General features: G+C 48.1%; 1 protein-coding gene across 1 annotated transcript in view; it reads left to right on the top strand.

The window, feature by feature from the left end:
- The window catches only part of ADAMTS16 (ADAM metallopeptidase with thrombospondin type 1 motif 16), a 141,459-nt gene that overhangs the window by 82,821 nt on the left and 41,772 nt on the right, over nucleotides 1-16,866 (top strand). Inside the window, exon 17 of the mRNA XM_028122664.2 lies at nucleotides 1,440-1,575. Coding sequence (XP_027978465.2) covers nucleotides 1,440-1,575 — 136 coding nt within the window. The remainder of the gene's footprint in view (nucleotides 1-1,439; nucleotides 1,576-16,866) is intronic.

The following is a 16,866-nucleotide window of genomic DNA, read 5'->3' as shown; positions in this document are numbered from 1 at the left end:
GAGATGCTTCCCCCAGCGGTCTGGGGGCAGTCGCCCCATCTGCACACATCCCACCTCTGTCTCCCCTCCTGACCCTGAGCTGTTCTCCTCACCCTGAATTCTTGCCCTGATTATTTCACCCACCATCTCAGGCTTCAGCTGGAATAATCACACAGAAAGAGAGATAGGTCAAGTGTGAAGATGAACATGGCTTATTAGGAACTGTTCTGGATGGAAGAAGAGTTGCAAAGGCTCAGGATGCCAGGCAGGAGAACATCTCAGTGGCCTTGCCGCGTGCAGCCACCTGTCTGGGGCTCTCCCCTGTCCTACAACACCTTTAGCAACTAAGACTTGACCTGTGTTGTCAGGGAGGGGAATGCGGTGCCAGGTTGTCAGGGAAGGGCCAATATCTTTACCCACTGGCACATCACATCAGGACCAAGAAAAGCTCTAAGACTCAGAGATGGGATTTTTATCAATGGATTAATGGTGAGGTTTCCAAAATAAAAAGCCTTCTCACTGAGATCAGTGGATCTGATACATTCATGGGTGAAAGGGAACTGGTCCAAATGATTGGGTTTCAAGCTAGGAGGTGAGGATTCCAAATGCAAGGTGCCAAGCCACGGCTCACAGAGAGGCTCAACCTGAGAGATCTTTACTGATAGATCTTTACTGTCTATCTACGGATAGAAAACTATCTTGTTTTCTTCTCGATCTACAGGGTGCATGCCACTTGGCAAAAGACCGCTGCATCCGGTCACACTAGCAAGTCCTCTGACTTGGCTTTGATGGTGGCATGGGTGATACCCATTCAAAAGTCCTGGGCTGCTTGGAATCACTAGGAAGTGGGACAGTGCGTTATAGGCATTGCTTTCTGATTCTCTCAGACGGACAGGATTTGTGGGGGATCCCAAGGAAACACTGCGGGACGTAACCAAACACTTTAGTTAGGTTGCAAAGGTGTTCAAAGTCTTGCATGGAGGAATATACTAAATGTTAGGCCAAAGAGTAGAATGTCTACATTTTTCTTTTTTTTTTTTTAAGATTTTATTTATTTATTTGACACACAGAGAGAGCGAGAGAGAGAGCGAGAGAGAGAGGGAGGGAGAGAGCACGAGCAGGGGGAGCGGCAGGCAGAGGGAGAAGCAGGCTTCCTGCATGAGCAGGGAGCCCGATGTGGGGCTCGATCCCAGGACCCTGGGATCATGGCCTGAGCTGAAGGCAGCGGTTTAACCAACTGAGCCACCCAGGCGCCCCAAAATGTCTACGTTTTTCTAAATGAGCCTGATTCTCGCCGGCAGTTCACTTCTGTTTAAAAAGTTCATATACATTTTGGAGGATGGACAGTGTTTCTCATTGTAACAAACGGATTGTTGATACTGTTTGCGTATTATTTAAAAATTAGCTTATATTTATCAGTTCCATTAACTTGCTCTATTTTCCCCCTTTTTATTTTACAGCTTCTGTTTCAGGGAAGGAACCCAGGTGTTGCCTGGGAGTACTCGGTGCCTCGGCTGAGCGGGGAGAAACCTGGCGGCCAGCCTCGCTACACGTGGACCATCGTCCACTCTGAGTGCTCCGTGTCCTGTGGTGGGGGTAGGTCACTTCTCACGCCTCCCTGGTGGTGGGCACTGAGGGGCCCGGGTGCATTCGGGCCGCGGGCGCACTGCACTCACGGGTCCTCACCGCGTCCCGGCAGGTAGCCCGTTCCCAGACGGAGAGCAGAGAGCAGGGCTCTGAATGTCCCTCGAAGGCCTGGCCTGCCTTCTCCCATCATCTACGTCAGCGTGTGGCTCTGAGGAAGTCATGCACCGAATTGGTTTCTAATTTCCATCTAAGTGAAGTTTTGATAAACAGTAGTTTTGTTATGTGAGATTATTGAAATGATAGTCACTCCAGTTATTATACGTATCGTGTTGGTGATGAGAAATAGAAGCTTATGTTGAAAATACTGTGATACAGATGGAGGTTTTTGTCTAATGGTCTTGCTCAAAAAATATACTATGAAGTCGTATATTGAAATTCACCCAGAAACCACAGGAATTTTATGCAAATTGCAGTGAAAATGACTAGAAACAGCATGTCAGAAAGGAGAATTTCACATGACAGCCGATGCCTTGGTATTCTTAATACCATTTGAATTTGACCATAAGAATGTCTAAATTGGTAAAGGTAGCTCACTACAGGAACGTTCTCAGCTAGAGCCAGACATACTGTCTGACAAAGAGCGGTGAGTAAATTTTTCAAATTTAGATACACAATACTCAATTCTACCTGATATTTTGAAAACAAGTTTTCATATGGGTATACAGATTTCAGCTTTGTGAATTCCAGTTTTTAATAATTAAGAAATTAGACAGTTGAGATTTAAGTGAAAAGGTACACAAAATGGAGACTTGCATGAAGTAAGAATCTAATGAATAAAGAAAAAGTAAAACTGAATTCATATATTCTTAATAGTTGCTCTAATAAAAGACATAAAAGAAATAGAGAAAAATTAAGATTAACAAAAAATCATAAGTATGGACAGGTGACACTAATGTGCTAATTCTCCCCATTATTAACTAAGAATAAAATATTGAAATCCTATTTAAATTCTGACATTAAGAGCTTCCTAAGGAAAAATCTGATTCCCTTCTGCACACAAGGAGAGCAAGCGAATGACTTTAATTACAAAATAGAGAGTAGTATAGGGGCCCCTCATGGGGGACGGGGCCAGACAAGCCACCGTGTGCCGCCACTCAGGGAACAGAGGAATAGAACTATGTTGACAGGCATCCCCTGTGTATGACGTGGGAAAATTAATTTCTAATTATACTTATTTCTCTTCCCTTTCTCTTCTGATTTTACAACCATCCCTCATGCTTTCACAGATTATATTGAATATATAATTGATTTTATCCATCCCTATTTAGAGATATCTAATAGAGTTTGATTAAATTAACAACTGACTCAACAAAGCTTTATATTTGTGCGAGGACATTGTGATTTTCAGAACTCTTCCTGGTATGTTTTCATTTGGTGGAAAAAAATAGAAAGAACTGCATGGGAACGTCTGCAGAGGATGGCGGGTCTGCCCCAGGGGCAGCTTCACTCGTGGCCCCTGTTTGCGTGTCAGGCATTCCGAGGAGCGCTTGGTTTCTCAGCTCTTACTGAGTTACTTGTCTCAGGATCCCGAAAACGCTGAATGTGTGGTTAGTGTACTTGCAAGTCACCTAATTAGCCCTCAGGAATAATTCTCACATTGAGGTTTTTAGAAGAAATCAACCCAGAACCCATTCCATAACCATTTGCTTAAAGAATTGCATTATCGAGTCAGTGAATGTGTTGTTTGTTTTCAGTTTGGGTGGAAAAAATTGATGGGAAATTAGGGTTTGTCAATTCAACAACCAGATGGAGGGCAGGATGCCCAACCTTCAGCACCTCATGTAGGCTGTGACTCCTCTGAGAGTTTTCTTGGTAGAAACTGGACCTGCCTGGGTCCCGAGACTCAGCACGTGGTCCAAGTACCCCTCACTGGCCACATGGGAACCCTCAGGAAGGGTTACACCGGACCCTGCCCTGTTTCTGTGAAAGGAAACAGCATGCCTTCACTCTCCTGCTCTCTCAGGGCCGCCCCTCTCCCAGGACTGATTCTCCAGAGAAGCAATAGGACAGTGAGGAAAACACTGTTGCCATTTATTGGGTACCTGCTGTGTGTTGTCACACACCGGGTCTTGCGGAAACCCGCAGCAGGGGTTGAGAGTGGAAACAGGACGTGCTTGCTGGGGGCAGCTCTGGGCTGCAGGAGGGCATCATCCACAAAATCTTTGCAACAGCCTTTCATGTTTTTGAAGCTGTAAGGTTTTACAAGTATCAATGCTTGGAAGCAATAATCATTCATGTCTTGGAGGTCTTGGTATTATTTCCCCTCATTCTGTAGAAACCAGAGGTTCAGAAGTTTCGGGAATTCCCCCAGATAATCCGGCAGGCAGTGTGAATTCAAACAACTCCACTGACCCCGTGCGCTTCCCACCACGGCCAAAATCCCAACCGTCCCCGTTGCTCATAGGCTATTGTCCGTTCACATTCTTTAACAAAGATGATTCTACTGGGAGGCACAGTGATTTCAGCCTGCGTCTTCCCTTCACAGTGAGCATTTGCTCATCGATGGGAACGGTGGTCCCCGAAACAGAAGCCTAAGAGGCAGCGAGTAAGATCCCCCTCGTGGATCAGTAGTGCTTCCTTTCATGACCACTTGAAGGTCAAGGCTTGGTCCTGTTCAGTCCTAACATGCGCTGTTTTTTGATCCATGTTTGATGGACCTGTCAGACCTCCCCCAGTAGTCTGAAATCACATGGTTATTTGCCAAGGATTAAAGACAAGGATTCCTTTTCAGGTAGGGGCGTTTAGTTCCCCAGACTTGATTACCAGTGGTTGTCTTGATGTTTTGGTGTTCCAGGATTTGATGGTATCTGATGACACACATCTTCTGGGAGATAAATCCTTAGTTACTTTAGGTTTATACAATATTTTATTCATTCTGTGCTGTTGGATCCTCTGACTTCTGAAAGGTAGGCCAGGGTTTTTAAAATCTGCATTATCTGAAAATAGCACATTTAACTGAATGATTAACATTGGAGGCTGATCATTCAAAATGAGTCCGTTCTAGTGTTTTCAGTTTTGCGAGAGAATAACTAAATTCACCAGTGGATCTGATAAAGAGCATTTGATTCCTGTCTTCCTTTCTCGGGGACCTCGGTCAGCACGTCACCCAACATTCTCAACCCAAGCCCCCAGGACAAAGGAAAGGAATGGGCACCAGTTTCAGTTTATCTGCCCGTGTTGTGTTTTCAGGATCTCTAGTTGCACAGACCTTCCGACATCCTGGATTGTGAACTTTTCAAAGCATACTTTTCTTAGCTCTCTCCCTGTGAACTTAATATCTATAAGGGGACCTTTAAATGACCCAGTTAGAGAATTAATGAACTGAGAAAGACACTTGGAAACCACCCCACCTCTTGTTTCTTTCAAGAAACATGCATTACCTGTCATCAGTGGAGGAAACCTAATGGTTTTTGTTTTTGTTTTTGTTTTTGTTTTTAAGAAGTGTCATTTTCTTCTCTATTCTAATGGACCCATCTCTCTCTGGAAAACAAGATTTCCTGACAGACACAGGGCAGGTCCGACCATTCATCTTCTTTCCTCTCGAGGTTCCCCAGCTCCTTTTTCCTTTCCACTCACTTTTATGATATAACCACATTTTTTATTTCAATGAGACTGTTTAGTTGTGCCTTGACTGGACTCTCAGCCAGTGTCTGGGCATCAGTGAGGGGTCTGGCCGTACACAGAGAGACAGGAAGCCAAGATTATAGTTCGCATAGGAACTGGCTTAGCTGATGATGTCTGACTCTAAGGTGGACACTGTTTTCACATGGTAATGACATCACTAGACTCTCGTTTCCAATGTAAAGGCATCAGCCATTTCTCAAAATTAGAGATGCTGTTATTTTTAAAAATCAGCCTCTGATTCCCTTGGTTCACTGCATTTCAAATAACTAATCTCAAACCGCTGATTTGCTTCCAAGTGAAATGCTTATTAAAATTTGGCTTATACCGATGTTCTAAACTCTCCACTATGCTCCGTGCAATGTCTGGGGATAATGCTTTTGGTTTGAGTGAAAATATTGGTCTGATTCACAATTAAAATTTCTCAGACAAATCTTAGGAGTGCCTGGATGGCTCAGTCTGTTAAGCATCCCACTCTTGGTTTTGGCTCAGGTCATGATCTCAGGGGTGTGAGGTCAAGCCCCGCATTGGGTTCCACGCTCAGCAACTCCTCCGACCTGCCTGTCCTTTGCTTCTGTACTCGTGTTCTGATTTAATCCTTGGCGAAAAAGCCGTGAGACATCAGGTGTTATTCTCCTTCTGATAATGCAGAAATGGAGGTAAATTCCAGACTAGGACTTGAAAGGATAATTTTATATAAGCTCTCAAGTCTATCTATGCAGAATGCCCGGGATCTGGGCACAGCAACTGCATGGAAATGAACAAGTGAAGATAAAAGAGTGTATATTCTGCTTTCCAGGTCCCATCATTCCAACATGGCTGTGGGATCAAACTCCACTTGGATTTGTTTATCTTTGGTTTTGAGTCTCTTTTGTACCAATTTCCTATTTGTAAGTTTTCTCGTTGTTCTGAAATTCTCCCTGGGTCTGAGGAAAGGACTTGGTGTCCCTGGTTTGATGTTGCCTGAGTCCTGAGCGTGTCTCCACCATGCTCACCGATGCTGAGCTCCGGGACGCCCCCAGGCCACAGGCCATGGTCCCCAACACCCCAAATCAGGACCACCGTCAATTTCTTTGGCCTTGTTACACCTGGCCTGGGTATGGTCTGTTTTTGCTGTTTGCTGCATTCTCTCTGTGTTTAGGTTCTGTGACAGCCTGAAAACAGACTTGAGGCGTGGTAGGTTGTGGCTTTTGTTGCATTTATTAGCTGCTGAGTCCTCAGGGTCTAGCAATGCGTCTGGCACTCACCAGCCGCCAAGGATCTATTTGTCAAGTGGACAAATGCAGGACCTCGATGACTTTTGGATTTAGAAATACGTGAAGGCCACGTTTGGGAAAGGGTGATATGGGGTCATCCCACTGTTACCCAGAAAGACACCCCCCCCCGCCCTGTGGGGGCAGCTTCCTCAGGACTCCCTCGTTTCTTCCTCCCTCCTGCTCCCAGACACAAAGCAGGGGCCGGGGCCTGGAAGGGTCTTCCATCATTCAGAATTTGGGTTCCCTTGCTTCCAGGCATTTACTCAGCTCCCAGTGAATAGAGTTTGAAAATTGTCCTCCAGTGTATGAAGAGTTCTGAAATAGAAAATGGTACGCATCTCTTTCTGACAAACAAGAGGTTACAATTTCTACCTGCATATCTCACATTGGACGGAAAGACTGGGCCGGGAGGTGATGCACCAGGCCTTGCTGAGCTGGAAGAGATAGCGTGGTGTTTGTGACCAGCCTGCCAGGAGTCAAGGCGAGGCCCTCCCTGCCTCTCAAAATCTTGTGACCTTATGAGCTACTTAAGCCTTTTATGCCTTAGTGAGCCCATCTATAAAATGAGGATAATAATGTAAGCTACCTTATAGGGTTCCTTTAAGGATTAAATGAGAGACTACCCGTAAAGCTCTTAACGCTGTGTCTTGCCAAGTAAATGTCAGTCCCGGTTCTCTTCTGTTAATGTTACAGCTTTGCCTGAGAAAGCGGACAGTTTAGGTTACTAAACTCTCGAAGCAGGAGGGAATCACGTCATGATGTTATTCTCCATGTGGCCCCAGGGCAGGGATGAGGGGCACTTCCCTCCCTATTTGGGATTATGTCGCCACCTCCAAGGCATGTGTTTGCACACGTGTTTGTGCACACAGGTGTGTGTGGGCCTGTACGAGTGCACACGCGCATCCCTGGAGAAGTGCGTGCACGGGTGTGCAGGCTTGTACCTGCTGCAGCTGAGGGGTCAAAGAGTGGCCCACCGTCTTCCCCGGGGGACTGGGACAGAGGCAGCGGGCAGGACGTGGAGACAGCTTAGGGGCAGTAGTGTGAATGGAGGGCAGGAGGGACTGCCTGGAAGCTTCCTTTCCGGGAACAGACGACTTGGTGTCTCTGATGCAGGGAGGCGTACCTGGGACACGTCTTCTGATTTCTCCGCTTCCTGGATGGAGCCTACCTCCCTCCTGCTGACTCAGGTCACCCGTCCGAGCTCTGTCCCGGCAGCCAGGATGATGTGGCGGCCTTTCATCCTGTGGCTGTTGGCAGTCAGGCCTCCTGATGTCCCGGGGCCACTTGCCCCACACTGATGCCCCAAGTTGTCCCTCTGGTACTTCTGAAACTCTCTTCTGTAGAGTTCTGTCTTCCCTTGGTACCCCAAGGCTGGTGTCTTGGCATTTGTCGACACAGTGTACCAGCCTATAAGATCCTTCCTTTTGCAAAGAAGAGACTCCCCAAGATCTTGAGTATGCAGATCCTACACTTACAGTGAGCAAAAGTCTCTGACGAAGGACCCAAGGAAGCCCTTTGGAAAAGGAGCATAGACAGGGGCGCCTGGGGGGGGTGCTCAGTCAGTGAAGTATCTGCCTTCGGCTCAGGTCGTGACCCCAGGATCCTGGGATCAAGCCCAGCCTTGGGCTCCCCACTCAGCAGGGAGCCTGCCTCTCCTCTCTCTGCCCCTCCCCTCTGCTAGTGTTCTCCCTTATAAATAAATAAAATCTTTGAAAAAAAGAAAAAAAGACATAGACACTGTACGTAGGCATGAGGGTCGTTATTTTGCTTAATTCTTAAGTCTTGCCATGTTTCCTGCAGGTGAGGTTCCTTGGTGGTGGACAGACAGGTGAACACAGTGTGGGGAGTAGACCCCAGGAACGCACATCGGAGGGGAATACTCAAGGACCTGAGAGGCATCACACAGAAATGAAGGCTAATAGTCAGGCGTGAGAGAAGAGATTTGATTGCTTTTAGCCAAGCCAGTGGGCGCAGATTTTCAGGTCCTTGAGCACAGCAAAGACCCCATCTCACATTATTCTCTGTAGCTCTGGCTTAGTTGTGAAAAATTGTTTCTTAAATCATCACCTAAACCTGTCCTTGAGTAGCCAGGCCAGGTGACACCTGGACGCTCCCCAGGGGCGCAGGTGTGCTGTCTGGGCACAGCCCACGGAGTTATGAGGCGGAGGGAAGCGGCCTGGGAGTCGGCCTCCCTGGCCGCCCTCTGCTGAGGAGGGAATTTGAGTGTGTGTGTGTGTGTGTGTGTGCCTGTGTGCACAAGTACACAGGCGTGTGTTTTACGCAGCCTCTGCTGAGCTCTCTGGTTTGGTTTTCTGTGTTTCTGTGTCAGTTAACAGTTGCGAGATGGATCAAAGATAAATCAGAATGTCAGCTCCATGGGCACCCCTTGAGGCTTTCGATGCTGAGCCTTCTGGGGAGAATGAGAGGGAGGGAGGGAGAGAGAGGCCAGGGCAGGTGGGTGGACAGGCTGGGGGCCAATGGAAGTCCCCAGAGGGTCTCCTGGGCGGTCGGCCCCTCCTGCCCCTACCTTTCACTGCCCAGTGTCCATGATGTCAGTAAGACAGAAGTGCATTTTCATGTGGTCATTAGTTTTCTTTACAAATGCCGTAAACAGAAAAGAAGACAAACCGCTCTCTCACCCACGGTCACTGCGAGGATTTTAATACATTCCACCCCAGGTCTTTCCCACGTACAGCCCTTCCTGGGTGCACCCTTCTCTAGACTTGACGGCGACCCCCTGCCGCATCACTACGCTATCTGTATCCGCCATTGGCGGAGAGTCTCTTCTAAGGTTTTGAGCAAACAGCCCATTTTTAATGCGGTGGTTCAGATTCTTGAGCCAATATCCTCAAGCATTGTTTATAATGCTTGTCACAATGATTTCAACAAACTGTAACAATGAGCCTCCTGTACCCCGCAAAAATTCCTTAGTAATTACAAATTTAGACTCCACATTTTGGTGGGTATTCTGAGGGCATCGTTCCTAAAAGTCTTGAGTGGAGAACACGTGTGAGCGCACATGCGTGCACACACACACACTCCTGTTTGCTTGTGGGCGCAAATTTGGAGCGGTGGCATGAGATCTGAGGTATGGAGTTGTAAAGACTCCGATTTCACCCTGCGGGGCCTGGCTGCCTACCGGTGTAAGATCCCTGCCTGTGTGGGAAATCCCATGGAAGGGTAACTGAGGCGCGGTGGGCATCGTGAGTGGCCCCAGGCCAGCAGCATCCTCATCATGCAAGAACTTGAGAGAAATGCAGATTCTGGGGCCCACGCCAGCCCTGTAGAACCCAAAGTCCTCAAATCCCACTTTGAGGACGCATCTAGGGGGTTGCTGCGATTGCGTTTCTGTGAGGGGTCTTCTCTCCTAACACACTGTGTGGAAAGCCCACTTGCAGGCCCCTGCCCGGAGCCCGAGGCCCTCACAGGCACCTCTGCAATCCGGTTCAGGAACCACAGGGAAACCCACTTCCCGGGGAGAGTGGCTGAGAGAGGACAGGGACTTGAGTGGACACCTGTCAGTGTATAAATGGCAGCTGCAGGATTGCCCACCAGGGACTATGATGGTCCAAGGGCAGCTTGATGCTCTCTGGGAGCAGAGTTAAGAAGGGTTGAGTGGATGGCCGGGAGAATTACAGACAAGAACTCTCCTGGAAAACACCCAGGATCCCAGTCAGGCTGTTAGCATCTCCTCCCCATGTGATTTTAATCAGTCATTTTGAAAAAGGAGGAAAGCAGTTCCCACTAACAGGATCCCAGACCTACTTACCGATGTTGGTGGATGATAACCGAAGGCAGCTCTTTGACTGGCCTCGGAAGGCGCTTGGAAGCGAGGCCTGAGGTGGAGGAGGCCATGATGGGCTCTGACCCGTGGGTGTCCCTGCAGGTCCCCGCGGGCCGCTCACAACCCCTCTGCAGGGAGGCTCCTGCCAAGTGCCAGCCCCGCATGTCCCACCAAGCCAGAGCCCCGCCCCCCCCTTACTCACACCAGCTTTTGCTTCAGAGGAGCGGCCCCTCCTTTCCGAAGCTGACGCTCCGCAGATACCCTGGACCTCGTTACCGCGATTCCTCGCCACCAGACCGGCCCTTCCTTCTTTTACATGTGGTGGGATCTATTTGCAGCATCTGACTCTTGCATTTTCAGGAATTAGGTCTTTGAGACAGTTGTGTATTCTCTCTGGTAATTAAACCACATAGATTGTTTCTCTCTTCTGGAATTTTGCTAATTCAGGAAACGATCTTTTTCTGTAAGATTTTAAATATTATGCTTATAAATTTGAACAAAGCACCCTCATTAAATTATCTTCATATCTTCTGTGTAGGATATTTTCTTGTTCTCATTTCGTATCTAGCATATTTGTTCTTATTCCTCATTTTCTTCATTAAGTTGGTGTATCAGCGGCAGGTTAGCCAGGAAAACACATCATTCTAGGTATGTCATGCTGGAAGGTATTTAATACAGAGGATCATTTGCTTACAAAATAGTTGGAGGGTGGATGAGTAAAGGTCAGAGAGAGACACCATTAGCTCTCAGAGTCACTCTGGCTATTTAAGAACCAGGAAATCGTAGAACATTCCAGATATCACCCTTTAGGAATAGAGCCAAGCCAGCCTTGGCACAGATGGTTCCCAGGAAAATGCCTGCATTACCGCAAAGCTCCTGCTTGCCAAAGCACATGCTCAGACCCACCTCAGCCAGGGGGGGTGGCGATGCATCTCTGACCTTCTCCCCACCCATCCTGTGTTCCTGCCTCTCTTTGCTGGGATCTAAGCCAGTCTCATGGGCAAGAGGTCACAAACCCTTGCCCAAAGTCAGCTCTTGGATTTTCCACTTTCCCTTTTGTAACACAAGTTTTTGTCTAGAATCAAGTACACTGGCATCTGTTCGTTTTCTAGTACACTGATTTCTGTTTGCATATAGATCAATTCTTTCTACTTCCTTGAGCTCTTTTTCTCCCATCCTCATTCGATCTTACATTCATTGATTTCCGTTCTTATTTACCGGTGTAAGTATTTCCAACCATGAACCGTCCTACAAGTATTACTTTTAGCGACATCCCACAAATTCTGTTTTATACCATGTTCACCATTGTTACTTTGATTTTTTTTTTTTTAAAGGTAGTATCTATTTATTTGTCAGAGAGAGAGAGAGTGCGAGCAAGAGAGAGCACACAAGCAGGGGGAAGGCAGGCAGAGGGAGAGGGAGAAGCAGACTCCCCGCTGAGCGGGGGGCCCAATTCGGGGATCGATCCCAGGACCCTGGGATCATGACCTCAGCCGAAGGCAGACGCTTAACCGATTGAGCCACCCAGGTGCCCCACATTGTTACTTTCTTAAATGCATTTTTTCGAACCTACTAATCACCGTCCTGTTTTGTCCTATTTCTATTAATTGCTAAAAGTTTCGAGGCAACACTGCACTCCCCCTTTCTTTTCCTCACTATCAATGTTCTCCCCTATCCGCTGATGTCCTACAGAGTTGTTAACCCAAGAGTGCGCTGCCCGTTTGTACGGACATTTTAGCCGCGATGACTGAGGGTGAGCGCCCCCGGCGTTTAGGGGGCTGGGATCCGGGGATCCAGCCAGAAGTGTTGCATTTTGTGTGGCTGTGGCCCGCGTGCCGCTGGTGCCCCAGTAAGGAAAAGGAAAGGTCTCCAGAGTCACCAGCTAAGAAAAGAACTGGCAGAGTCAGGACCCGCACATGTGTCAGACAAACCCCCGTTTTCCTTTGGGTCATATTTATGTATATTTAGTACATCGTTACTAAATTATTTCAGGAATTACTAGCTCCAGATCTCCCTCTTATCCAGTTAACAGGTAGAAGCTCTGGGAATCGGCTGACACTTAGGCGCTCAGGAGTGAAGCCAAACGAATGTCTCCAATAAAAAAGAAAAACAAGCACTTTAATAAAGTCAACCTCTTTTGCCATTTCAAAGCAAAACCAAATTTCTGTTTGCTTAATCGAGAGCCTGTGACTTGCTCGGAACCCCCAGTGACCATTAAGGCCAGATTGTTTGTTGGGACTGGAGCAGCAGGGTTGGATTTCACATGTCTTTAATGTCAAAACAGGAAACCAGACTGAAGCCATTATGTATAGAGTCACACCTCCTAAAAAGTCAAACGAGTTTGGTTGAAGAATAAAAAAATGAACTTTTAAATTGACATATAAGTGGAGAGAAAAGATTAGTTTTCCTTCTCTTTCATTAGGGTGAACAAAATCTTAGCAATTTTAGGAAATTGTACTGTTGCTCAATATTGGCCTCATATAAATTGGATCATTATGATTAACTGGCTTAATTTAGGAAGTCCCCATGATTCTTTGCAGAACAGCTTAAACAGACATTTGTTTCTCTTTTTTTCCCCCTAATTTTATAGTCTCTTATTCCCTGTTAGCAATGGAAAGTGGGTTCATAAAACATTGATGCAAATTTCATCTCTGCATTGATATATGGGCGAGTCATCAGAACTGCCCAGCTCATCCGAAGTAATGTATAAATAAGGGAATATACCCCTATCTACTTTGATGTTTTTTGGCTAGGCATTAGCTCCCCCACTATTAACTTGTCGGAACTTAGAAGTTCCTGAATGTAATGAAATTGGCCAGGGGCTTAAAAACTCTTTAGTAAGTGAGGGGACAAAGTGACCCACGCACGCTGGGGAGATTATGGAGACAGGCAGCATATGTTCTCTGCCGCCCAGAAATACGCTCCAAGGGATCACACGTATGTCTTCACTGAACCTTGTCCTTAGACTCACCATGTGTCTTGCCCACGCCTGCACGCTTTGAGAGGGAGCGGGTCCTCGCTACCGTTTGCCAGGACAGATGAGCACACACCTGGCTAGCCTCATCTCGGCTGTGTTTCTTCACAACACTTCTGACCCCAAGGGTGTGGCCTTTGCAACGCCAACAGCCCCCGATTGTCCGGTGGCCAGGGGGATGTCTTGCAGGTCAGTTCTGACACGAACTACCTGGGTTACGCAGACTCTACAGGTTTCAGGGCGCGGCCTCAGAAGACTGTTCCCAATTAAAACACCGGTCACAAGTACTGGGTGCCCCATGTACCCACACTTCTGTCTGATGTGGCTACAAAGTTGGGGTTTCTTGCAGGCCCTCCCTTTCCGGTTTGATAATCTGTGAGATCAGCTCACGGAACCCAGGAAGGCACAGTACTTGGAAGTACTAGTTTATTCTAAGGGAGAGGAATGAAGAGCCAGAGGAATGGGTACATGGGGAGACTTCAAGGAGCTTCCGTCCCTGTGGAGCTGGGGTGTGCCACCCTCTCAGCATAGGGATGTGCTCATGGACCCAGAAGCTCTCTCAACCCTGCGGGTTAAGGTTTCTGTGGAGATTTTGGAACTTAGTCCTGATTGATTAAATCCTTGGCCTTTGGTGATGAACTCCATCTCCAGCCCCTCTCCCATCCCTGGAGGGCAGGGATGGGTCTGAAAGTTCTAATCCTTTATTCCTACCTGGATCTTTCAGGAGGCCAACCCCATCCTGAGCTCCCCAGGGCCCAGCCTCCGGTCACCATTAGCATACAAAAGACATTCTTTTCAACTTTTACATTCTTGCCTGTGATTTCCAGGGTTTTAGAAGCCACTAGCCAGGAACCAGGGACAAAGACCTATATACTAACATTTTCCTCTGTCACACCTCTTCTATGTAGCTCTGGACCTAAAAATCCTGGCTTCAGATTTTTCCCAGAGCAGCAGTTCTCAGTGTGTGGTCCCCGCACCAGCAACCCCTGGGCATTGGCCAGAATCCTCGGGCCCCACCCCAGACCCGCTGAATCAGAAACTCTGAAGGTGGAAGCCGCATCCTGTGTTTGAACAAATAAGACAGTTCTGATGCTTGCTCCAGACCCAGAGCCGCTGACCAGAGGGATTCAGAGGAGGGGGTATTCGGGTCTCATGTAAAGGGATGAGAAGAAATCAGCCAGGTATGCCAAGGGGATGGCCCTGGAGGACAAGACAGAATCAGAGGAGCCGGGAGGTCCGCATCAGCAGGGCTGGAAGGACAGGGCTAGGAAGCCCCGAGTTTTTTAAAACAAGAAAAATGGGCATTTAATTCGTGAGTGGCATGAGTGTGTGTATGTGTGTTTCAAAGCAAACGTCTTTGCTATCAGTATGACATTCGGACTTGGGAGGAGGAACACCTGGAGGAAGGCGTGGGCTCGGGGCCACAAGGCCGACCCTGTGGACCCCACGGGAGACCCCGGACCGCAGACCTCAGGGCAGGTGGGGTCTCAGGCAGCCCGCTTTACCAGGACGTGTCTGTATTTGTGTTTTTGTTAGACAGCATGGTCTGTGTGTCCAGCAGGCAGCCAGGAGACCTCAGGCCGGAGCTGAAAGGGAGTCTGACCCACCCCAGGAAACCACTTAGAGCAAAATGGACAACGATCAAGACGGGAGCCCAGCTTCTTCCTCCCCGAGGGGGTACACCCCTGCAAGGGCTTGAGTAGAAGAGGGGCCTGCATCTGCGTGTCTTCATCGGTGCCGTGTGGGCCATAATGACACATGGCTGGCTGTCCCTGTCTCGAGGACGTCATGGGACGGTGTGGGATACCTTTGCTTTCGAGGTGGAGTCAAGGGGGAGGCCTCCCGGGTTTACCGAGCGCTGCGGCTGGAGGCCTCACGCATGCGCTGTGCCCACTGGGCGACTCCTGAGTCTTGCTCAGAACACACGGAATCGGAGCTGTCACCATACTCATCCCACTTGAGTGTCCCACACGGGTCACCAGGCCCAACACAAGCAGGGGGAGTGGGAGAGGGAGAAGCAGGCTCCCCGCCGAGCAGGGGGCCCGATTCGGGGCTCGATCCCAGGACCCTGGGATCGTGACCTGAGCCGAAGGCAGATGCTTCACCACTGAGCCACCCAGGTGTCTCCTAAATCTGCATTTTAGAATAAGTGTTGGGGCTGAGATCTTACCAGACTCCTTGGAATATTCATTTTTATTACCATTCTGTTGCCTCGTGGGGTTGAGGTTCCTCTTCAATGAACTTGACCTTCTTTGGTGTTTAGGGGCATTCATTTTGTGTGTTTTAAACCTTGCTCTTTCACAGAAATACTCTTTAGGATTATCCGTATGTTTAAGTAAGTTTTCTTAAATTTCTGCGGAAGTATTCCGTGATCATTATCACAGTATTTTTTTTAAAGATTTTATTTATTTATTTGAGAGGGAGAATGAGAGAGAGAGAGCACATGAGACGGGAGAGGGTCAGAGGGAGAGGCAGACTCCCCGCCGAGCAGGGAGCCCGATGCGGGACTCGATCCCGGGACTCCAGGACCATGACCTGAGCCGAAGGCAGTCGCTTAACCGACTGAGCCCCCAGGCGCCCCCAAAGTCTTTTTTTTTTAAGATTTTATTTATTTATTTGACAGAGAGAGAGACAGCTAGAGAGGGAACAAAAGGAGGTGGGAGAGAGAGAGAAGCTGGCTCCTGGCTGAGCAGGGAGCCTGATGCGGGGCTCGATCCCAGGACCCTGTGATCATGACCTGAGCCAAAGGCAGACACTTAAAGACTGAACCACCCAGGGGCCCCTCAGAGAGTTTTTTTTTTCTTTTTTTCAGAGAGAGAGAGCAAGAGGTGTGGGGTGGAGGGGCAGAGGGGGAGGTAGAGAGAGAATCTTAAAGTCCATGCCCAGTGCAGAGCCCAACATGGGGCTCTATTTCAAACCCGGAGGTCATGACCTGAGCCGAAATCAAGAGTTGGACGCTGAACTGACTGAGCCCCCCAGGTGCCCCTCAATCATTTTTAATAAGCTGTTTCTCATCAGATCCCATGGAAATTGGGCAGAAATAATTGCAAAATTCACATTAGGGAACATAAAAACTACACAGCTTGGTTAAAAATATAGTTATGTTACGTCAACAGAGAACTGAAAAATTTTACAAAACTGCAAAGATCCTAACTACCACTTCCTTGTCCTTCATCAGCACCCACTGAGCTTAACCCCTGGCAGTGGGCAGTTTGGGGTCAGACACATGAGCTTCCATGGTGACTTCCTGTTGGAACCAGGGAGGACTGTCCTCCTCTGACTGCTTAAGAAAACCAATTTCCTAGGGAATGTAACTTTCCCCATTTAAGGCATTGACTTGTCTTATTCTTTCTGACCAAGCTTAGCCACACTGTCCAATGTGTATTTTAGAGACTTTTAGTTTTCCTTGAGTAAAGAAGGATTTGTCTTCCCATGGACCCTAGTGTTAGAGAGGATTGTGCCTGGCGTCTACAATCGACTGCTTTCTCCTCCAGAAGTGTATCTTTGGTTTGTCGTTTGCTCTCAACGTCTGCCTGGCGGAGGAATGCCGTGGGGCACAGGGGATGCCGAGTCGTGCCCGGGCTTGGGCCGCAGGCACGGAGGAC

This window comes from Eumetopias jubatus, unplaced genomic scaffold, assembly GCF_037043125.1.
Source record: "Eumetopias jubatus isolate StellerSeaLion01/CBP00866 unplaced genomic scaffold, mEumJub1_p1.0 scaffold_5, whole genome shotgun sequence".
Classification (NCBI taxonomy): Eukaryota; Metazoa; Chordata; class Mammalia; order Carnivora; family Otariidae; genus Eumetopias; species Eumetopias jubatus.
The sequence above is the reverse complement of the archived record's forward strand: the minus strand, read 5'-3'. Positions and strand labels throughout refer to the sequence as shown.